General features: G+C 41.1%; 2 protein-coding genes across 2 annotated transcripts in view; one reads left to right on the top strand and one right to left on the bottom strand.

Annotated features, from left to right (window-relative positions):
* LOC147885406 (tyrosine sulfotransferase-like protein) overlaps positions 1–25,144 on the top strand; it is a 131,557-nt gene that overhangs the window by 45,220 nt on the left and 61,193 nt on the right. The window lies entirely within an intron of this gene.
* LOC147885407 (uncharacterized) lies at positions 8,453–12,475 on the bottom strand. The gene has a single exon (XM_087396294.1). The coding sequence runs from the start codon at positions 12,428–12,430 to the stop codon at positions 8,600–8,602; it is 3,831 nt and encodes a 1,276-aa protein (XP_087252420.1). The 5' UTR covers positions 12,431–12,475; the 3' UTR covers positions 8,453–8,599.

The raw sequence follows: 25,144 nt of genomic DNA, 5'->3' as shown, positions 1-25,144 counted from the left end.
ATGGCATGTTCGTTATGTAGCCAACTATATTGCTTCCCATAAAGTCATCCTCAAATAAGTATCTTTCCTTATCAAGTAGGTTTTGCATGGCCCTAAATTGAATGGGAACCTATGGTATCATAGATGAGGATCAATAAGCACAATTACAAAGCATGTAAAAGATGTCATCTATGTTTCCATTGGTGATGGTTCACTTTGATAAAAAAGGACTTTCTCGTCACTAAAGTCACTTTGAATCTACTAATCAATACATTGTAGCAGATAGAGCCTTCATGGCTAAGTGAGTTTCAAACTCATCACATTTGGACTTGATTTGTCCATGTGTTGATTATATCATTTGAGCTTTGCTTCTTGAAGAGCAAGTTTGGGTCTCCAATTTGGTCCAAAAATTTGAGCTATGGACAAAAAGAGATGCCCCTAAAAATGAAGAGGGAAGGGAAAATATTTTAATTTGTCCCTCTAAAATTTTAAACAAGGGCCAAAGATTACATCAATATAGGGAGGTATGGTGATAACCTCAAAGGGCATGGTTCACTCTAGATCTAAGCTTCAAAAGCTCCTTATAAATGTGTGCCAAGTGCAAATGATGTTGACAGTGACCTCACCCTCAAGGTACTCCCCATTTTGTTTTGTTTTGTTTTGTTTTTTAATCTCTCCTTGTGGATCAAAAAGTGCATTATTTTCTCTAAGCACAAAAAAGTCAATATTGATGTAAACCATAGGAGTGCTCTCTTCATTAAAGATATGTCCCCTCTTTTATGAAAAATCACCCTATCTAGATGCCTTCCAAGACATTTGAAAGCGTGACTTTACCCTTGACATAGAAACGACTCTTTGATTTTGGTGGGGGACAATATACAAGCATGGCATGAGAAAGAGAGGTCCTCATGGCTGTACAAATTATACACTACCTCTCAATATTCCAATGAACATGGTACACTAAGTAGGGGCTTTCCTAAGTCCTTAAACATTATTATTCACACCTACTTAGGTCCCACGGGGCTTCCTATATTCCCAACTCATTTTAACCCCTATCCCATGTATGCAACATATAGATACCCTATATATATGGAACCTAACTAGCCAATGACATATACTATACATCAATATCTTCAATCAAAATCTTCTTCATACCAAGTCAAACCTCTCTCTCTCTCTCTCTCTCTTAGCCTCATGCTCTTTTACGATCCAATTGTACAAAATTTACTCTATTGCAATAAAGGCCTACAGGGGAGTCCAAACCTTATTTCTAGGCCTGTGTGTGTGTGTGTTCTTGTCTATTCTATTTCCCCTCTCTTAGTTTCTTTTGTTTCCCAGAAGAAATATGTTACTACTCCTCATCTACATTGATTTTAATGAACCAAAAACCCAAGGGCCACAAAGATCTAGAAAATGATCAAAGGATTAGATACATGTGAAAATTCTTTATTAAAAAGGGACTCCTGGTAAAGGCTAAGTATATTTGATTAATAGTTATTTTTTATCTCTAAGCTTAAATAATTGTATGTCGTTTTCCTTATTTATTTTGAAGAAGCAAGAGTACTACACAATTGGTTTAATTATTTATCAAAGTTGTACTTCCATGGATTTTGGAAGAATTCCTTGATGGGGCAAGCATTGCACATAGCAAAGATATTCAAGTACTTATGCCAAATATATAAGGAGATATAGGATTAATTGAACGATAAGATTGAATGTCTATTATGGATTCCAAGAGGGATTTGTAGAGTAAGCATGGATGTGCTAAGGAGCATAAAGCATTCCTTTTCCTAAATTTGCTTGAGGTATTAAATATCTCTTATCATCACTCATAAAGGCACTTGGAAAGGCAAATATTTTTAGCTAGATCTAGTTAAGAGTCTTCAAATTCAGTGATGGTGATGCATGAGAATGCTTGTTTTAGTGGGTTTCACTCGGATTCTAGTTCACTCAAAAAATCTCACTCGTATGTCAGGAGTGGGGAAAAGAAAGTGCTTTAGATGCGGGAAAGAGGAGCATTTAGCTGCTCGGTGACCTAGAAGGCCAGTTAGCAAAAAAGGGAGTAGAGAATGCCACAAGACCGGTTAATGTCAATGATCAAAAGTTACCCAAAGCCACCAAAGGTGGAAGAGATAGAGGGAAACCTCAAAAGAAAGGATTCTAAGTAGGATTACCACAAGTACCTTATCGAGTTCAAAACCTATTCGACACTTAATGTGCCAAGCAAGTAGATGAGAAATCTAACCTCTAATGGGTTAAAGTGTTAGATCTAGGTTAAATTGTTTATGGAATATATAGGTTCTAGAAGAGTGGCAAAAGCCCAAGGGACAAGTGCTAAAAAGCAGGTCCCACAAGTGCAAAACCATTAAGAAAGTGGTGCCCCACTTTAAAAAGGGCCCACTAGAGTGAAAAATGAAATTTAGCACCAAAATTGGGAAAATAAAGCTCAAAAGCCAACTTTATTAAAAAAAGTAGGCCCAACTTTCTAGAGCCCATGCTTTTGGGCTAGTAGCCTAGTCTATAAAGAGAGAAGCCTTCTGCCCTCAAAAACACAAAGTGTATTGTACTCAGCCTCATGCTCTTTTATGAGCTAGTCATACAAAGTTTATTTTATTGCAATAAAGACCTTTGGGGGGGTCCAACCCTTATTTCTAGGCCCTAGTGTGTGTGTTCTCTATTTTTTCTTCCCCTCTCTCAATTTGTTTTGTTTCCCTAAAGAAATTTGGTGCTACTCCCCATTAGATGAAGCTATCAAATGTTGTTTTTCCCTATTATCTAATCTATCTTGGTTATTATCAAGGATTCAAGCTGCATTTCAACTAGAATTGATTCGATTTTAGGGTTTTTAAACTGATTATAGATTCATTTTAGGGTTTTTGGTCTGATTACAAAGTGAATCTTTTAGCCTTACATCACATTGAAAGGTGAACCCCTTAGGGGTTTCCATCCCCTTATTCTCTCATGCGGTTTTAGTACCCTCTTATTTATCTACATTAGTAAATATACATATATAGACCTTTATAAGACTAGAACATATCCAATCATACAAATTTAAATTTTTATCATTCTAAGGTCCAAATTTCTACATTGAAAACAAAAGAGAAAACAACAGAGAAGAAAAATGAGCTAACAAATTTTTTTAATAAACAAAAGGTAGACATATCTAGCAAATTCAAGCAATATTGGCTTATGTCGTCAACCAAGCATAAGAAGCTATATTCTAAAGACCCACTGTGTCTCTTTAGCAAAACAATTCCTTGCTAAAACACGCCAAATAAACAAAAGGGAAAGATAACAAGAAACAAAGAAGAAAGGAAGAATGTGACTAAGAAAAAATAAACAAAGAAATCAAGAAACAAAAGAGAGCAAAAAAAAGGAACAAAATCTCTCTCTCTCTCTCTCTCTCATTATTTAAAACATAAGAAACTAAAGAAACCACTTCCAATTATGTACCTCCTTCTATAATGATGCAATATTAAATTCCTTACTTAAAAAGCACACACATATCAATTTAACTTTTTTTCAAAACTAAAAGAAAATCCAGCTATTCAACTCATCGCTTATGTTCAATCATTCTAAACATGCTTAAGATTCATACACCGTTGACAAAAGACTTCATATATAAGATTGTGCATCCTTTTTTCATTATTTTTCTTGGATTATACCCCTTTGTATGAGCAAAGGGATTACATTGAGTATAAAAGATTCCTTAGTTGTACAAAGGCAAGAAGATTAAAAAATGTTTGTGTCAATGTGAGTCATTTTTATAATGTATAAAACACTATTTTCAAGTTGTTGATTCTTATTATATGCATCAACTTCTAATTCTACAGTAGATTGAGAGAGTCTAAGGTCTAAGAAAACACAGAATCTCCTCTTGAAGTGTAATTAAGCTCACAAGAGTCACAAGGATAGATTCCTTCTCCAAATAAAGTCTTGAAAGTCAAGAACATCTGGTACAAATAAATCATCTGTAAAACGCCTAACTTGGTTAAGCTTATATAAAATGATAGGGCAAGTATTGATAGAGATAAAACCCAAATTCGTAAGTCAAGACATTGCATAAACTCAAATTCATAAGTGAAAAGATGAAAGTTAGGTAAAAAGACACCACAATTAGTGCCCATAGGGATTCCTATAATTTGTTGCACCTATTGGATGTAGAAATTATCTAAAAGATAATAAATCCTAGAGCAAAAATCTTCAACACTTATGACCTTTGTGTATCTTTTGTTTTTAGAATCAATATCATGATGTTTATTATTCAGCCCCATTAAAAGTCAAAATGTAAAGTTGTTTTTCAACTTTTAGCACTTTGCAGCTATCTTTGTCAAATCTAAAAACTTCATCCATTAGCTTTTTAAGTCTAAACTTCATATCTTCCAGCTCGATCTTTGTATAAAGCATAGTAACTCATAGATTTGAATTAGAATAGAAGACTCTTTTTCTTGAGTGCTTCGAGAGAGAAGTTAATAAATTTTATAATAGGAATCACTCCTATATGTTTATTTAAAATCTAGCTTGATTATGAATGAACATCTGCCTCCTTTAATAAGTCCTTCATGCACATGAGGCAATATGGCTTTGAAGCAGTAGCTTAGCCATTTAGAGAAATCTATAAAAACAGTCTTACAAGCAGCTGCAATAGACCTTGGCTTTTGGGAATTTTGTGAAATTTTCAAGCAACACAAAGAAAAGGGATACTTGGATTGTAAACAAACCCTAAAGACTTACAAAAGCTCTAGTGTTTTGAGATCCGATCTTTTTGAGAAACGAAGGCAGAGGTGTAAGTTTTGGTAGACAAGTTTAATGCCCTCAAAAGACATTCTAGGTAACACTTTTGTAAATAAAATAAAATAATTGGAACATTTGTCCTTTGCAAATATGGCAAATTTCTTGCAGAATTTTTGAAGAGAAGTTTCATCTTTTTTAGAAAGAGTATTATATACCTTTGTAAGATAAGAATATGTCCAATCATATAAATTTAGATTTTTTGTTGTGTCCAAAGACCAAAAATCTACACAGAAAATAAAGGAGAAAATTAAAGAGAAGAAAAAAGAGGTGAACAAAAACTTTTAGGAAAAACAAAAGGAAGACATACTTAGCAAGCGAAGCAACAATTATGTCATCATCAATGCCCAAGCATAAGCAGCTATATTGGGTTTCTAAAGACCCGTGGAGTATTACTTTCAAGAGAAGTTTCATCTTTTTTAGAAAGACTATTACTTTGTTTTGAGAAGTTAACTAAAGGTACTTCTTTAGTTTCAAAGCAACTTTCTTCAAAATCATCCCTTTCCATTCCAAGAAGAGATTTTGAACCTTAAAATTTCTTCTATTTGAAAAGCAAACTTTGAGATTCCACTTTCAATAGCTTTTAAAGGGCAAGACTCGTTTGAAAAGGACAATCGAACGTTTGTGCCTTTCATGAAAAGGTCTCTTAAGTTACTAGAAAGCAAAATTGAAGTATCATCTATGATTAAATGTCCTAAATTAGCATCAACAAAGATTTTGAAATCTTTTACATTTATAACAACAAGGTTCTATGAGGATATTTGACTTTTTTTGCTTTGAAATCCGTTTACCTATCTCTCTGTAGTTTAAAGCCTTTCACCCTAAAGTTTTTACATACTTCCAAGCTATTATTGGATGCTTTATGCTTCCAAATTCTTCACATAATGAGGGAGAGAATCCTTTACTTCAAGGGACTTCAAGCCTATCTTGTCAAGAAAAGAAGTAAAAATAGTAATCAAGAGTTCCTTATTTAGATAGAGTTCTTTACTTTGAAAAGAAGCTTTTGGTTTTAAGGAGTGATCCAACGAAAGTTTAAGTTAAAATATAATGGAGATTATTTAGATCCAAACCTCAAAGGAAAAGTTTTCCAAGGTGTATAGAAGTTTGAAAATAACTTTGACATTATGCCTTTGAAAGACTTTTATGGAAAAAAGACCCAAAGACATTAGTCTTAAGAAGCTTTGAACTCTTGGAACTAAGGATGTTTAAGGAACTAAAAAGGAGGAAGAGGAAGCATGGGAAGCAAATTACAATCAACATGTGAGATTGTAGTAGATACTATGACAATCCCGCAATGCAACTTTTGAGTTCCATACAAGGGTAGGTATATGACTATGTTGGTAAAGAGGAATTTTAAAGAGTTTTGTATGAGTTCTCCACATCATAGGGTTCTTTTTAGAGGTTCTTTTATTCTCATGACGAGTTGATTTTCCTTCCAAATTAAAACCTCTTGGGAAGAAAGTGTGTGAAGTTCTTAACCCAAACAATTCAGGATGTCGAGCAACCTTGTAAAATTCATTGGCATTAGCAAAATTGACCCCATATGCTCAATACAAAAGCAACGAAAAGACTCAAAACCTGATTTTGACATTGCTGCATACAAGGGTTTCAAATTCTCAACCATAGAATTCTTCCTATGAACCATTCCAGATTCCTTAACATGTTCTTGAAAACAAATAAAAAGCTATTTGATAGGTTTGTCCTATATAAAGCATATTACTACTATGTATGTTATAGATAACATAAATTACTTGTGTGGTAAAGTTTTAGGATGCTTGTTTCTAACATCTTGAATTCTTATAGTGAGTGCTAACTAATAGAGCCTTAAAGTTAGAACATTTAATGTTACCTTTCCCAAAATGATGAAGATTGTTCATGATTGACCTAGCCAAAAAGTCAAATCTTTCTCTATATATGTTTCTTCTAGCTTTTTAATTTTGATTTACTAAGCTAGACCCAACTACATCAACTACTAAAGAGACATAACCATCACTAACATTTTCCAATGCTAAAGGGTGAGGTCACGTGATCTAGCATTTAGAAACTTGTTTGCACTCTCCTTGCCAAAGAGCTAGACCCAACTAAATCCGTTACCAAAGAGACATAACCATCACTAGATTTCCAATGCTATTTGGTGAGGGCAGGCGATCCAGCATTGAGAAACTTGTTGCACTCTTCTTGCCCATTTGAGGCAGTTTCTCCCTGATCAACTCTAGCAGGAGCGAGACTAGTATTTTTAGGGGGGGCTTGCTTGTACAATCGTTACTCGTCCCGATAAAGCTCTTCAATTACTACTACAAGGGTACTGCACAAGAGCCAAATGACATCCCAAAAGATTGCCCTAATGGTTTCCACAAGGCAATTTCATTGTAACTTTTATCGCTAAGCCAATATACCCCCAAAGTGGCAACTATAGTTAGGGTTAACCTTTCGATCCTATAAAAATAAAAGTGGAGAAGAGGACTGCTAAGTCACCAAGGACAAGAACTAAATATAATGATTGTTGAAAAGAAACAAAAGGATCACAAAAAGCTGTTGAAACCAACTAAATCAGTAAGCATTGTAAAAGCTCACATTTAAATTTTCATTAAACTAATTAAACAAAATGAAAAGAACAAAATTACTAAATAAAACACACTACTGAAAGTTTTAAGCTATTGGGGTCTCTCTCTCTCTCTCTCTCTCTCTCTCTCATGTATGAATGAAAGAATTAATATTATTTAAAACATGAAAAACTACAGGAATCACTTATACTTGTACCCTTACTTTAAAAACACATGCATGCTCAATTTAACTATTTTTTCAAATCTAAATATCACATAAAATAACGTAGTTGCGTCTTCAACCTCCCCCAACCTTCTCGACAGGTCACCACTACACATAGTATGGAGCATTCTCTCTCTCTCTCTCTATCTCTCACACACACACATGTACATACCTTCACCAAACAATGCACAATTATTCATTGACCTCTTAGAGCAGCAAGCTACACAGATCTCAGAACTGCATCAAGCCAAGGCTCTCGAGCAGAAACAGGTTTTCAAATTTGAGAAACAAATAATCCCAATTCCCACTAGTGATCACAGTTAAGTTTCCGAAAACAGTGAAATCGCAGCATTTTTTAGTTGATGTTACGGTGTTTACTAAATCGTCTGTTCCTCCTGGTCCAGTTTTGTTTTAAGTGTACACCTAATGAAGCATTTCATTCTCAAATCTCATGGATCTCGCTCACTTACTCCACCCACTGACTTGCTCCCCTACTCTGCCATCCACCTAGCTAATAAGATATATTCAACTTCCTAAAAACGTTATTGCCTGAACTGGAAGCAAATGACAATGGACAAGTTGTACAATAATGGGAAGGCCTTGCTCATTGCCATTATATCATAGCATAATAAGGAGGCCTTGTTAAGGGAGCTAAGAGCATTTTTAGGAGGTTAAAAGGGACACAGATGCCCAACAGAGAATCAAAAGCAGCAATGCATAAAGCCACTTTGAAGAGATCCATAAAGAATGTAAAAAGACTTCAATTATATTTTAGGAAGCCTTAGAGACAGGGGATATACGAACATCTTAAGGAAGTTGAAGAGGAAGACAAGCTATTGGAAAGAAACAATGAATGATGCGGCTGTGAAGAGTTCCACAAAGAATGCAGGAGAACTACAACTATATATATATCTCTCAAAATACTACCAAAAAGTGAGCTGATCATAGGAAATATCATCCGCCTCCAGAGATGGAAGAGAACAGAGTGAGGCAGGTGATCTGTAAAGCCAAGGCTGTACTATTTTGGTAAAACCAGATGCAAGGAAGGAAAATACAATATCTTTCAGTGGGAGCTACATAAGTCTTTGAGACTTTTTACAACGTCTAACATTGTTGGCCGTTTTAAAGGATCTTCAGATGTACACAACATGGCAATGTGAAGTACCTGCAACATCTGAGATTTCCAGGGCCCATTTGAGATAACAGTGTCGATCACTTCTGCTGATTGTCCATGACTTATCATGTATCTCGCCCAGTCAACAAGATTCCCAGTCTCAAAATCTTTATAATCTGCCCCAGTAGGCTCCTTTCCAGTCAAAAGCTCCAGTAGAACAACTCCAAAACTAAATACATCTCCCCGTTTGGTGGCCCTCCAGCACTGACCATACTCCGGAGGGATGTACCCAAAGGTCCCCGCAATGTGAGTGCTAACATGACTATCACATGCGCTTATCAGCCTTGCAAGTCCAAAATCTGCCACCCTTGGTTCAAAGTCTGCATCCAATAAGATGTTGCTGGCTTTCATGTCCCTGTGTATTACATGCGGAATAAAACCATGATGAAGGAAAGCCAGCCCCCGAGCTGAGCCCATGGCTATTTTCATGCGCTTGGGCCAATCTAGGGCTTCTAAAGCATCTGCTCGGTTTCGAAGCCAAAGATCCAAGCTACCATTCACCATATATTCATATACAAGCAACTTCTCCTCTCCGAACGAGCAATATCCCAGAAGAGGGACAAGATTCTTGTGTCTAACTTTTCCCAATGTTTCCATTTCGGCAAGGAACTCCCTGTTCCCTTGTTGTGTGCTGCCATAGCCCAGCTTCTTAATGGCCACACTTCTTCCATCTGGCAAAGTTGCCTTGTAAACTGTCCCAAAACCACCATCCCCTATGATATTAGTTTTGTTAAAGTTGTTGGTGGCAAGCACTATGTCAGATAAAGTCAGCCTTAGTAATGGCTGTGCAAACGTGGCGATGTTGATACTCAAAGGCTCCTTCAGTTTACTGGAAACAAGGCAGCTTGCTGGCTCCAGTGATCCATTGAGTTTAGGCTTATCTGCCAGTCTGGCCAAAGTTTCTTGTCTTAGCATCTTCCGCCGCACGAGCACAAAGAGCAGGGAGAGAAAGGCTGTAACAGTTCCCACAGCTATGCCTAGTACAGCTCCCCTACTCAACCATGATCCTTGAAAATGTCGGAGAGAGGGAGGACAGTTTACATGAATTGCGTCCCCACAGATTCCTGAGCCAAATGTATGCTGTGCTGACAAATTTCTACAGCTACCAGCATCTGGTGTCCCTCCAGCTAGTTGGTTTTCAGAAAAATTGAAGTATTCAAGGCTTGACAAGTTGCAGAACTGAGGTGAAACCTCTCCTGTGAGGTGATTGTCTGATAAGTCCAAGTAAGTAAGTTGCGTGAGCTTTGTCAGCTCAAACGGGATGACACCAATAAAATTATTGTTATGGAGGTCCAAGAAGGAGAGACCAGACAAGTTCCCCAAACTGTGCGGGATAGGTCCGCTGAAGAGATTGGCACTTAAATCAAGAATCTGCATCTGATGCCAAATTGCACTTTTCGCTAGCAGGTTGGATATCCCACCAGTCAACAAGTTACTTTGTAGATGCACTCCTACAATGGAAATTAGATTTGTTAAAGATGGAGGTAAATCACCTTCAAGTCTGTTGCCACTGAGGTCCAACTGAGTTAAGTGTACCAAGTCTCCCAGTGTATCTGGAATACAGCCTGACAACTGATTTGCTGATATATTCAGCAGAACTAAACTGGCAATGTTACCCAGCTGAGGGGGTATGCTGCCGGTAAGTTTGTTATCGCCCAATGAAAGGCCCTGAAGTTGAGGCAATTCTCCGAGTCCATATGGAATCATTCCAGACAGTAAATTGTGTGAAAGATCCAGATTGAAGATGTTGGTAAGGTTAGAAACAATCTCAGGGATAACCCCAGTGAGATAATTTTCATGCAACAGTAGCTCCACGACGACAATGCAATCCCCTATTTGCCGGGGGATGGTCCCTGACAAGCTATTACGTGATAGGTCCAACAGACCAAAATGCTGTACAAATATACTCTCTGGTATGGCTCCTACCTGAAAACCAGCACACATTCCACCAGGTATGGATCCTGAAAGTTTATTTTGGGACAACACTAAGCTATACAAAAGTTTTAACTTGCTTATCTCCACAGGAATAGAGCCGATTAAATTATTCCTGCCCAGGTCAAGTGTTGTAAGCCTGACACAATTGAATAAACCTGGGGGGATTTTACCACTGAATCTGTTGCCACTTAGAGAAAGAACTGTTAAGTTCGTCAACCTCTCTATTTGAGACGGAATAGAACCCTCCAAGTGATTATCATTGAGAAGCAGAGATTCTAGAGATTCCATATTACCAATCTGCGGAGAGAGTGAGCCCTCCAGGGCGTTGCTACTGGCGTCGAAAGCAAGTAGTGCTGTTAACTTCCATGTCTCATCCGGAATTTTCCCTTTGAGATTATTATTTGCAAGCGTTAGGCTGACCAGAGGCAGCTGAGAGAAGTAGCCCGGTATCTGCCCTGACAATCGATTTCCCTCCAAATCTAGCGTATTCAATTGCAGACAATTTTTGAAAGTTTCGTGTATCATGCCTGAGAGTGCATTCTGATTGAGAGCAATGGTAGACAATTTCTTGGCCTTGCAAAGCTCCGGAGGAATGGGACCGAAAAGTTGGTTGCTTCCGAGGTACAGCTCCTGAAGAGATGAACAATTCCCAAGCTCCTGGGGGATTCGACCCGACAGCTGATTACAACCTAGATTCAGAGTATTTAGATTTTGCAATCGACCCAGCGGAGGAGGAATGGAACCGTTGAGACCATTCTTTTCTAGAGCAAGTGTGGTCAGCCATACTAGGCTTCCCAGCTCCACTGGAAGACTGCCCGACAAGTTATTAAAAGATATCTCTAAAACCTGTAGATGAGAGCAATTGCCAATTTCACGAGGAATAGGCCCGGTTAGCTCATTTTTGTGAATGATGAGAAGGCCCAGAACCACGAGGTTGCCCATTGAGCTTGGAAGAGGACCTGACAGTGCGTTGTCAGATAGATCCAGGGAGAGCAATGCACGCAGCTTGCCGATGTCCTGCGGTATCGCATCTGTCAATGCATTACTGCGGATAGACAATTGCTGCAAATTAACAAGGTTGCACATCTCAGATGGCAGGGGACCGATAAAACCATTGTTGTCCAACCACAGCCGAGTCAAACTCGTCAGATTCCCTACTTCGGCAGGGATGGAACCGTTGAGGGAGTTGTTGCTCAAATCGAGGGTCTGCAGTAAAGATAGAGCGCCGAGCTCTGAAGGAAATTTCCCTGAGAGAGAGTTCAAACTGAGGTCCATGTTCGTGAGAATGACGAGGTTTCCAAGCACTGGAGGAATGCTTCCAATGAAAGTATTCGAGCTCAAGTCCAGGTAGGTCAATCTCGACAGGTTGCCCAGCTGGGGAGGAATGGGACCATTCAGATTGTTAGCACCCAAATCAAGCCTCTGAAGGAGCGCGAGGGAGCCTATCTGTGAAGGGAGACTCCCGGAGAGCTTGTTATACCGCAAGATGAGCACTTTCAGGCTGACGAGGTGACGGATGTCGGAAGGAATGCTGTCAGAGAGATTGTTGTTGCTGAGGTCAAGGTACGCCAAGTCCGCGAGAGCCGAGACATTGGAGGACGAGCTGGAACTGAAGAGAGGAGAGATAGGACCTTGGAAGCCCAAATCACGCAGAATCAATTGCGACACTCGATTCTGGGTACAGATCACACCTTTCCAGCTGCAGGGAGCGGAGCTCGCGCGAACCCAATTCGGCAACACATTCCGGGGCATAAGGCCTTTTCTAAAGGCGAGAAGGGCGTCCATGTCTGGGTGTTGGCCTCGCACGTCGGGCAGGAGGTGGCAAAGCAGCAGCAACAGGAGCTGAGGCCACAAAAACCGAAGCTTGGAGGGAGCAGGGCCAGCAACAATACCCCCGGGGGCTGGAGCTTCCATGGAGAAGCAGAAGTATGAAAGAAGGCGGGGGTTCTGTGCAAGGTTCCTGCCGAGTGTAAACATTCGCCAGGTGTTGGCTCAACCAAGAAAGCTGCGCTACTGTTCCGATTGCCACTGCAGCTGAAGCTCCACAAATCTTCCCGTTGGAACCTGGTACTCTTCCCCCTCGTCCTCCTCCACCTCGAGCTCTCTCCTCCTCTTCGGCCACCTGAGTCGCACTCACGCTCTCTTGAGTAAGACTCACAGTAGAACTCACACTCAGTCCGCATGCAACTATATCATCAAGGGCCCTTTCCCCTCTCTCTCTCTCTCTCTCCTGCTACCTGCATGCACTCTTTCCTTGCCTTCCCCTGTCCTTCCGACCAGCTTGAGGAGTTGGAACTGCGGATTTTCAAACGCTCTAGAACCTCAACGCAGCTACAGTTATGTCTCGTTCGCACGCGCGACCTGTTGACGTGCGGAGGGGAGGGGCGACATTTGGACGAGGCAACAAGAAGAAGCTCGTGGAGATATGAACAATAGCATACCTAGGCCTAGTTTGTTAGCATGCAAGCTGGCCGTGGCCCGTGGCCCGTAAGACGACTGACTAGTGTGTGTTGTGGGTGAGGAGGACCCCTTCGCCTCTTTTATAGAACGTAAAATTCTCGTGATACCATTACAAGAACTCGATGCTGATAGCAGAGCTTCGAGTGGGCAAGAAATCCACAAAGCCAGCCCAACATTGCTGCAGAGAGCTTGGGCTAGGCTAAAGCTAGCGCAACATTTTGGAGTCATAGGGATGCAAATTTTCAGTGCCATTGGTGCTAGTATAGCGCCACTGTGACGAACACGGGGAGATGCTCTTATACACTAACATTTCTTGTTGCGAAAACCAAAACTGTATTATAAATGAAAATTCTGAGAGGCTAACACCAGGTACATCAGGAGATTAAGGAGTGACCCTTGCTATAGCTCTGACTAAAACTTATGGAACCACACATTTCTCTTACCAAAATAGCTCAAACTTTTGCACAAAATCTTGACCCCTTTCCTCTCGACTTCTGAAAGACAAATACATCGGAGAACCACTACCCAAACCAATTGCCAAATTCCTAGTAAAGCATCATGTATTCTTCCTTTATTGCCAAGAATAGCCCGTTTCCATGTCAAGTGGAGCGGAAAAGGTGTATCAAACCATCTGCCTATTTTCTTCCAGATAGTGTAGACTTCTACACACTCCCAAAATACATGAAAATTAGTCTCCTTAACCTTGCAAAAGGGACAGAGGGGACATATATTCAAATTCCATTTCGACAACCTCGTCCTAACACGAGATTTTTCGAGGATAATCCTTCACAGCAGCTAAGTAAGGTTGCTAGAAGGAGTAGACTTCCAAACCCGTGGTACTCTATTCCACCACACCGAGATGCTCGCGTCGAGTAATCACATGTTCAAGTTAAGAAGTTGTTAGGCCTATGCTTCACCCTAGAGCACATTATTATATGGGTCACCAAATTATTTTCTATAGACTCATATGTGTAACCCGGGGTTACATGGGCTCATGTGGATTGGATATCTTTTTCATGAGAGAGGACGTTGGATTTTTATAGAAGTCAATAGTACATGCGTACAAAGTAGCTAGGTCAATTGGCTATAAAAACCGTACCTTCAAAAATGAATCATTACTTCCAATACTGGAGCACCATTTGATCAACCATCTAATCACCTATCTTTGCATCCTTTCTCTCTGATTCACAGTGTTGAATGCAATTGGTGTATTCTCAAAAGCTTGTTGGCCAATGGAGCTTATTACACATGAATAAAGGTCCCAGCTAGTAGTAGCAAGTCTAACTACACAACCTCACATGCATGTGCACTAGCTCTTGTTGCAATAAAACTTTTGTTTGTAAGGGTCTTCATACAAGTGAGAACTTCCTCATGCAACCATACAATTGAGATATCCAAGGGGTGATCTATGCATATTAGAGGTTGTGGTGATGTAATAACACAAGAGAGCAAGACTTTGAGCCTTATTCTTAGGATCTATTTCACTACAAGGGAGTTTTCAAGTCTAGCTTTTAAAACAGAGCTTCAAGAAAAAACAAACTTTGTGAAGGATTAGGATTAAGAGGTTCATTCGTACTATGCTTAAAAGTAGGGGGAAGCACAAAGAGTGAGTTCATGAGGATCCACAGATCACACCTTATCCTGTGGCTCAGAATAAGAATCACCATCACATTTGCTTTACATTGTTGACATTATTTTCTCATCAAGCTTTGACATTCCTAGAATGGCCCATGGAGCCATTATTATATTTGAAAAAATAAAGAGAGAGACACATAATGTCAAGTGAAGTAAAATTAAATTATCTAGATATAGATCCTCAATAGCTCCCATTAGTACTTTAACGCCAAAAGGCTTGGAAAGAATTTCACCAAAGATTAGCAAAATGAGCACAAGATAATTTTTCTTCATATCAAATCCATGTAAATTTTTGAAACTCTTTGACCCATTTAAAGGACTATCACTACTTGCAAAAATAAGCAAATGTTGAGATGGATGCTTTGTCTCCGTTGGAGTATGTGAATTATCACAAATTTATGATGTCCTCTATAGTTAAGAGGCAAGTAGAATATTTTTGTTCCGTTCCCTTCCACCTTTTCACTCTTTTGACATATGTCGTCATATCAAATGGCTAGGAGGCAATGAAAATGGATATCTACCTTGAATTATGCTCACATTATGTCAATAATAACGAAAGATATAAAAGCCAGGTCAGCATGATTCCGTAGCAACACTTAAAACACTATGTTGACCTACATTAAAAGTCTTATCTTGATACCTTGAGGGTGTTCCTCTCATGAAAAGGTTACAATGAAGTGACTTAAATAAATTTTTATAGTGCTCATAGCTAAGAGTTTATGCAAAAATCTCTATCAATTAGAGTTGATAGTTGCAAATTTATGATGTGAATTATTGCTGGAGTATGTGAATTATTGCAAATTTATGATGTCCTCTATAGTTAAGAGGCAAGTAGAATATTTTTGTTCCGTTCCCTTCCACCTTTTCACTCTTTTGACCTATGTTGTCATATCAAATGGCTAGGAGGCAATGGAAATGGATATCTACCTTGAATTATGCTCACATTATGTCAATAATAACGAAAGATATAAAAGCTAGGTCAGCATGATTCCATAGCAACACTTAAAACACTATGTTGACCTACATTAAAAGTCTTATCTTAATACCTTGAGGGTGTTCCTCTCATGAAAAGGTTACAATGAAGTGACTTAAATAAATTTTTATAGTGCTCATAGCTAAGAGTTTATGCAAAAATCTCTATCAATTAGAGTTATTAGTTGCCCCAAATGCTCTAAAATTTAGCGATGTGGTATGCAGGAAAGGAAAGGGAGGGGTGCTTTTCTAAACTTTGCTTTTTAATCACACATCATTGTTTTAGGATGATATTTAGTCTTTCCAATCTTGTATCTGTGGTGTATAGTAATCTCCCTCTTTCTCTCTCTCTCTCTCTCTCTCTCTCTCTCTCTCTCTCTCTCTCTCTCATTTTAATGCACAAGCCACCTTGATTCCAATATGAACTTTTGTTGCACATAAAATTTTCTTAATTGGATATTGAAAATGTAATGAGACATGTCATCACTATTCATTTAATACATGACCAAATGAATAACGATATTATGAGATCTGAGATCCAAAAAGTGCATAACTATTAGCCCAAATTCCCTATGAATAATGTTGATTGAATCAATCGGACTTGATGGAGGATTAACCTCAGCCTTTTCAAGGGAGGAGGAGGGTTACAATGTTTAGTCCTTTGATGGTGGATAAGAAGGGAGGAGGGGGATTAAGTTTTAGCCTTTCTAATTGGGTTTGATTTTTAAGCCTTGAGTTTTGTTTTTAAAGAAAAAACTTCCTTTTGAACATTGTAAATCTCTCTCTCTCTCTCTCTCTCTCTCTCTCTCTCTCTCTCTCTCTCTCTCTCTCTCTCTCTGCATTTACATATAGCAACATTTCTTGCCACCAAAGGCTTTGAGCAAGGGCATCATGCCATTGGGTGATAACACATTTGATCCCCCTTTTATTGGGGATGGACAAACTTGTCAGGCAAGCCCTTTTGCCTAAGCGCCCACCATCCAAAAAAGTTTGGAATGAGATAAACCAAATTTTCTGCCAATGGGGCTCAAACTCTAGATCTCTTGCCATGTTTTAATCACTTGGCTCTCTCTTTGAATGTTTGTATTAGCTTTGGTAGGCATTTGATTGCTATAATTCATAAATAGGGCTCTGTGACGAGCATCGAGGTGGGTGCGTAAAGGCCCTTCTCTCTCTCTCAGTACATATTATATGTAAAAAGGTCCCTACCCCCTCTTGGCATATTAGTCTCCTCTCGGTACATATTATATGTAAAAAGGTCCCTATCCCCCTCTTGGCATATTAGTCTCCTCCCCCCTCTCCCCCCCTCCTCTCTCTCCCTAGTACCTACCTCCCTCCCATAGAATTTGGGTTTATGACCACTTGGCTATCTTGGTGGCAATTGTATTTGTAAAGATAGACTACCATCTGCCATGAGGCATAAATAGGGCTCTCTAGCAGGCATTAAGGTGATGTGTAAAGGCCCTCTAATTATATGGATAAGTAAAAACGACCCTTGGCATATTGGTCTCCTCCCCCATCTCCCCCCCTCTCTCTCCCTATGGTGACAGAGGCAGAGTCCCAGATAGGCATGCTTCAGGCAATTGATTGGCTGCATGCAATGTGCCAGACATCTGGCACCTGTTGCTCAGACAAGTCTAACAAAATTTGTTGGGTGAATTGAGCGCCCGGATGCTGCAAAAAACACCTCCCTAAGTTGAGTACAACTCATGTGAATTGAAGACGATGCTCACACCGTACCCAAATAGGCACGCTTCAAGCAATTGATTGGTTGCATGCAATGTGCCACACATGTGGCACCTGTTGCTCAGACGAGTCTAACAAAATTTATTGGGTGAATTGAGCACCCGAATGCTCCAACAAACACCTCTCCAGATTGAGTATAACTCATGTGAACTGAAGACGATGCTCACACCGTACCCAGATGTGTAACCAAACCTCTCTCCTTTATACCCTTAAGTATACCTCCATCAAGGTCTTTGAGACTTTAAATCTAAATAATGGTTGAAATCAAATTCCAAGGGCAAATTGGAATTTTGCTCCCTTTGTGCCACCTACTCTAAACTTTTTCCCTCTTACTATCCCCCCCTTCCTTAAGCATCTAAACAAGTAATAGTTTAATAAGCTAGCAATCCAATCTATGCATTTAAAACACAATATTAGTGCTAATAAAACCAAATCCTATGGGAGGGAGGTACCTTTCACTCCGTACACTAAATTTGCCATCCCTCCCTGTGCGCATAGCTTGAATGCCCGATGCAATCTAGCCACCTCCACTCCCACCGGTGAGACTGCCTTTGCACTTGCTTGTCATGGAAACATGCCCATCTATTCTATATCCTATTAACCATCGACAGCTTCTTGAAGGAGAGGAGAAGAGCCACACGTCTAAAGTTGGAGAAAGATCCACAATTGATTCGATTCGACGATTGAATTGACACCACTCTTGAGGCTACTATGAAACTAAATCGACTAAGAGGTTGTAGTTTTCTCACAAGAAGCTGAACTAACAAGCTAGTATGATACATAGATTAGTCTCATTATGTAAGAAGCAGCTATGCTATCGCCTTAGACAGCAGATTTGGAGGAAACCGATATCATCTTTACTTAATGAGGAACACATTGTACAAATCACTTGATACTGGACAACCAAAGCATTGTTATACTACGAAACCAACCAGCAGCAGCTAATGCACATTGTCATCAGTCATAAGGTTACAGAGAAAATGTTGGAGATATTTCCAAATTTTATGCAAAAGTAGGAGAAGTTAGGATTGCTCTACATTAGCGTTTTGCCCTTGGAGATGGTTTCGCTTGAAGGCTGGTTTGTAGATTGGATGTTTGGCTAGTTTTTTGACATCAAAGAATTTTGACCTTGACATCAATCGCTCTTTGATGGCACATCAATTGCGAGTTTCTGTCTTCTGCAATACGTTTCTTGTCGGTTTTAAGCTGTTTTCTCTAGCTCTCAATATATGTATCACCATAACAGGTTGATTTGGCTTACTTGAGAACTGCGGAGTAAAATTTAAAGGCTCAGGTACATTCCTCCAACAACGGCTTCAAGGCAAGATTCTAGTTACGCATTCAAGGGCACTATTCGAGGCTGTTCAATCTTCTTAATGAAATGTGTCGCTTAGGTCGATCAGTAATGATGAACCTACATCCACAATTCTAGACATCCTCTATCATGAGTGAGCCTAGAATTTAGACACCATGTTGGGTATGAGGTTTGGCCTTCTGTTTTAAGATACATGCTCAGTGTTTGAGGAAAGCACTATCTCTGAGGCCGTTCGTTGCACCGTGTCTTTCGTGATGCTTTGTGATTACTATCTTGCTTCGAGAGGGTTTTCACGATTCGTGATTGTGACTATCTTTCTTTGGGAGGGTATTCTCGATTCACAGTTTCTTTGTTTGTTCAAGAGGGTTTTATCGATTCGTGGTTTCTTTGTTTGTTCAGGAGGGCTTATCGATGGTTTCTTTGTTTTTTTTCTGGGTGGAGGATGGTTTCTTTGTTAGTTTTTGTTGTTGTGTATTTGTTTTTTCACGAGCCAAGTTGAAGGCAAGAAGCGTCAATGGGGCAATGTGGCTGTGTACTTTGTCGATTGTCTTTGAGTCTTTCACATCAACAGCATAGCACAGGTTGCATACTAGCAGTGATGATTGAAAGAGTGCTAATGGAAGTGACTGCATATCTTGAATGATTGAATGAGTGCATATCTTCAACGGTTGTCACTTGATGGTGTTTCAAAAGTGGACGAAAATGGTTGGTTATTGGAGCATAAGGGTGGAAATGTGATAAATGAGAACACTAATGATGTGCTTTGGTTAATCATGAACTTAAGAAGATTATGGAATCCAAGCACAGATCTTGAGCAAGTACTTAACAAGCAAGCATCATTGTTATTGGTGTAATTATAATTACTGCCACTTCTGTCAAGACTTTGCATTTTAATGCGTTGCTGCTGCTGTTGGAGTTGGAATCGCCGCGTTTGCAGTTTACTTGGAGTCTGGAGAGCAAGAAGATCGCCTTGCTGCTAGGAGATGGTGTCTCTGATACAGTGTACAGACTTGCACTGTTGTGCGCACACGCAACGACTGCTGGTGATGGAGCCCTCCCACCTCGACTGTACCTACTAGCTCGCATTTTGTCCGGGGCCGACGGGGACGTAGACGCCATGTGGCTGCAGGCTGAGGCAGCTGTTGCTGTTGCAACTTGCCGCCTGTTGTTGCGGCACCACGGCGATGGAGGATCTTTACAACAGCTTATTATGACAAAAACAGAACAGACTGCCGTGTGGGAAACTAGATTTCTGGGTGTAAAAATACGCAAGGAGCAGGGTGGCGATGGCGGCAAGGTCTAGTAGGTGTAGTATAGCTATAGGCTATATTGCTTTGGCGATGGATCATGGCAGCTCTCTCGCATCAGAGAGATCAAGAAGCGCCATAACGGTGCTGTGCACCTTCTTGATGATCATCATCAACGCGCAATCAGGACTCGGGAGTGCCTGCCTGACCTCAGTGCGCCGACTCAGTCCAACCATAAAACCGCAGATTTTGAATTGAATTGCTTCCATAACCGCAGCTCGCAGATTCGGAGACATCTGATTTCCTGCTCCGCTTGCAGCTTGGTTGCTACGTTGCACTCTCTTGCTTTTGTTTGAAACTGCTCCGCTCACACGTTTCGTGTCTCAAGAACCACTTGCCGTGTCCTTCTATCCCGTTCCATACGTCCATCCAGACTCCAGAGTTGAAGCTGTCGCTTGGAGTTTGTCACTCGAGCCACAACTCCACAAGCGTGCCGCTGCCCTGGCGCTGCAAGCACTGCAAATTGCCAATTTCGCCACCCTCCGAAGAAACTTTGCACGTCACGTCGGAGCCGGAACTCAACTCGGGAATCGGGACCCTAGATCATGTTCGAACTTCAAAGAGACTGAAGCAAATGAACAAGGCCAACACCTTGGTTCCAGGCTCCAGCCTCCAGGCATTCAACAAAGCGTTGGATCTTTGCTTTCAACTCGTCAAGGTCCGCGAGTCGTGGCTGGCAAGCACCGTCCGATCACGTCTCGTCGTTCTGAAGGTCAGTGTCAAAGCCAGAAATTGGCTCTCAGCCTCTCGGTTGAGAAAATGCTAACTTGACTCCTCATTCTCTTTTTGGCGTGCCTGGGGGTAGGTCATAAGAATTGAAATTCACGGAGGGAATTATTTTATTGAGGGTTTATTGTGTGGCGTTGTAGTATTGGTGGGGGGCGAAAGATGAAGCCACGTGTCTGTGAAGTGAGTGTCGCTTTTGGATAGCGTCCACCATGGCGCAGTGGATTGTTGGTCCATTTTGGGGAACCGTCAGTTGGACTGTGCATGCGTGAAGGCGGGTAGAGGCATCCTCTGCATTTGTACATGCGAATTCCGTTCAGTTTTCGATTCTGTGGTATCTTCGACCCTGCGAATGTCTAGAGCGGAGGGAGCTGTGGAGTCCATGGATACCGGGAGCGGAACTTTTGGTAGAGGTACATGAACTATTCGTAACGCTCTTTGTTCTGTCAAACTAGCGAACAACAAAGTTGATCGATCGTTCTCTTTTCATAGACTCTGTCTGCATGCTCGTCTAGCGATCTGTTCACTCTCAAATTCACTTCCAGCAATCCCACACTCGATCTTCATAGACTATGTCTGACTACTCGTCTAGCGATCTGTTGATTCTCAAATTCAGTTCTAGCAATCCCACACTCGATCTTCGTCGTCGTGACCTGCCAGAGACTGTCTCGGTTAGAATTGATTTGGTAGGTACGTGGGGAAAACGAAAAACTCACCTTCGGAACAATGGCGCCTATCTGAGATCTCCTGCAGTACGCCTACGAATCCAACAAGGGGATAATGTGTCATCTCTGACCGACGTTGTGACCTGTCCAGTCTTCTATCTATTCTATTAAGGAGGGAGGAGGGAGGAGGGAGAGGCACGTGGCGGGAGGAGGGAGACGCACGTGGCGAGAGGAGGGAGACGCACTATTCTATTCTACGTTCTATTCTCTCACGCCGTCGCCCGTCGTAACGTTTTGATGATCGCCCGCCTCACATTGATGATCGCCCGCCACGTTTTGAACTTCCTTTGCTTCTCTCCAGCTCGCTCTGTCGTCGTCGTCGTCTCACCTGCAGCTCGCTCCATCGCCATCGCCAACCTGCAGCTCCCTCTGTCGCGTCGTCGTCGTCTCACCTGCAGCTCGCTCCATCGCTCCATCGCCATCGTCTCCTACGCTGCGCCATCGCCAAGCTGCAGCTCCCTCTATCGTCGTCTACGCTGCAGAATAGATAGAAGCTGCAGAATAGATAGAAGCTGCAGCTCCCTCTATCGTCGTCGTCGTCTACGGAGGAGGGAGGAGACACGTGCAGCTCCATCGCCAAGCTGCAGCTCCATCGCCATCGTCTACGGAGGAGGGAGGAGACACGTGCTCGAGCTCCATCTCCTGCACCTCCACCACCCTCCACCACGCTTCGTCTCCTTCAGCTCCTTCAGCTCCACCACCCTCCACCACGCTTCGTCTCCTTCAGCTCCTTCAGCTCCACCACCCTCCTTCTCTCAGTGCCCTACCCTCTGCCTACTCCTTGCCTTTGCAGCTTGCTACTACGGTCTGCAGCAAAGGGAGCCCAGCAAGGTCAGAGATCTCCATCCTCCCTCCTTATCTATCTATTCTATTAAGGAGGAGAAGATAGAAATGGAAGATAGAAGATAGAGAAGATAGAAATGGAAGATAGAAGATAGAAATGGAAGATAGAAGATAGATGAATTCCGTGGATCCTTCGATTGAAACTCTCTCTCTAACCACAACACAAATCAAGTGCAAATCTCGAGGGGGCAAAGGCATGCAAAGTGTAGACATACAGGTGAGGGAGTGTGATTCAGTTCAACGACTATTTCATTGCATGCGTCGAAAATAAAAGAATATGGATTAAATCAAATATAAAAGAAATGGGAAGGGGGGATAAAGGTGTAAGGCATTAGCTTAATTTATACGTGGGGGTGTATGTCATTACGTATTTCTATGAGACAGAGAGAGAGAGAGAGAGAGAGAGAGAGAGATGTACAGTTATAGAGTGCCCTTGAGCATCTATCTTCTATCTATTGCCTTCCCTTCCTTGCCTCATCCCATGCTCCTCTAGCACATAACAAAAATGAATGACTATTTCATTGCATGTGTCGAAAACAAAAGAGAGAGAGAGCGAGACGGTGTGTGTGTGAGCAAGGTCAGAGAGAGAGCGAGACGGTGTGTGTGTGAGGACCCGAATGCAAATCTCGAGGGGGCAAAGGCATGCTGAGTGCAGACATAAAGGTGAGGGAGTGTGATTCAGTTCAATGACTATTTCATTACATGCGTCGAAAACAAAAGAATATGGATTAAACCAAATATGGACTAACGACATTATCATATGACCTTGCATGTAGACACATATGCTACACCCTCCTTTCCCTTCAAGTAATTAACTGATAGCCAATACATGCTGAGCCAATAGAAAAGGATTGTAGAAAAGGCTGGTAGTTTAGCGTGTGCAATTGTGTTGTAGGTTGGGCTACTGTAGGTTGGGCGAGAGAGAGAGAGAGAGATGTACAGTTCGCTTATATACACTTCCTCTAGCCATTGCTGTATGTTATTGGAGCACCCAACAATAGTCCATTCGTTCTAACTAGACACATTAAGTACATTAAATTATTTCCCGTATTTCCTTGCTGCCAATACCAGCGAATCCCTTGATTAAAAAAAATCTTGAGGGATGATCCAATGCAAGAGAAAGATAAGTGGAAGAGGGGGGGAGAATTGCACATGCTTAAAAACCATCTTGAGGGATGATCCAATGCAAGAGAAAGATAAGTGGAAGAGAGGGGAGAGAGAGAGAGAGAGAGAGAGATTATATGTGTGTATGTGAGAGAGAGTGTGTGTTTGTGTGTGTGTGTGTGTGTGTGTGTGTGTGTGTGTGTGTGTGTGCTTTTATGTTTTTGTGAATATGTAAGGAAAGGAGATGAAAGAAAATAAAGATAATGGAGGAACGAAAGAAGGTAGATTTGAGCAAGCAAGGAGAGATTTTCCTGAAGGAAAAGAGGTAGTGTGCACCCTCCTATAGGTCAATCAATCGCCATCATGCAACCTTGCATGTAGACACATATGCTACACCCTCCTTTCCCTTCAAGTAATTAACTGTATCAGTCTACCTTATATCACATATAGTCATATGATTCACTTCCTCTAGCCATTGCTGTATGTTATTGGAGCACCCAACATTAGTCCATATGTGTGTGTGAGCAAGGTCAGAGAGAGAGCGAGACGGTGTGTGTGTGAGGACCCGAATGCAAATCTCGAGGGGGCAAAGGCATGCAGAGTGCAGACATAAAGGTGAGGGAGTGTGATTCAGTTCAATGACTATTTCATTACATGCACCGAAAACAAAAGAATATGGATTAAACCAAATATGGACTAACGGCATTATCATATGACCTTGCATGTAGACACATATGCTACACCCTCCTTTCCCTTCAAGTAATTAACTGATAGCCAATACATGCTGAGCCAATAGAAAAGGATTATAGAAAAGGCTGGTAGTTTAGCGTGCAACTGTGTTGTAGGTTGGGCTACTGTAGGTTGGGCGAGAGAGAGAGAGAGAGAGAGAGAGAGAGAGAGAGATGTACAGTTCGCTTATATACACTTCCTCTAGCCATTGCTGTATGTTATTGGAGCACCCAACAATAGTCCATTCGTTCTAACTAGACACATTAAGTACATTAAATTATTTCCCGTATTTCCTTGCTGCCAATACCAGCGAATCTCTTGATTAAAAACCATCTTGAGGGATGATCCAATGCAAGAGAAAGATAAGTGGAAGAGGGGGGGAGAATTGCACATGCTTAAAAACCATCTTGAGGGATGATCCAATGCAAGAGAAAGATAAGTGGAAGAGGGGGGAGAGAGAGAGAGAGAGAGAGATTATATGTGTGTATGTGAGAGAGAGTGTGTGTTTGTGTGTGTGTGTGTGTGTGTGTGTGTGTGTGTGTGTGTGTGTGCTTTTGTGTTTTTGTGAATATCTAAGGAAAGGAGATGAAAGAAAATAAAGATAATGGAGGAACGAAAGAGGGGGGAGAATTGCACATGCTTAAAAACCATCTTGAGGGATGATCCAATGCAAGAGAAAGATAAGTGGAAGAGGGGGGAGAGAGAGAGAGAGAGAGAGAGAGAGAGAGATTATATGTGTGTGTGAGAGAGAGAGTGTGTGTTTGTGTGTGTGTGTGTGTGGGGGGGGGGGTGTATGTCATTACGTATTTCTATGAGAGAGAGAGAGAGAGAGAGAGAGAGAGAGAGAGAGAGAGAGAGAGATGTACAGTTCGCTTAGCTTTACTTTTGTTTTGGGTTGTTTTTCTTGCAGGTGCTTCATTTTATTGTTGGACTAGCA

Source organism: Dipteris shenzhenensis, chromosome 25 (assembly GCF_047967505.1).
Source record: "Dipteris shenzhenensis isolate YYH24624 ecotype China chromosome 25, Dip_SZ_1.0, whole genome shotgun sequence".
Taxonomy (NCBI): Eukaryota; Viridiplantae; Streptophyta; class Polypodiopsida; order Gleicheniales; family Dipteridaceae; genus Dipteris; species Dipteris shenzhenensis.
The sequence above is the reverse complement of the archived record's forward strand: the minus strand, read 5'-3'. Positions and strand labels throughout refer to the sequence as shown.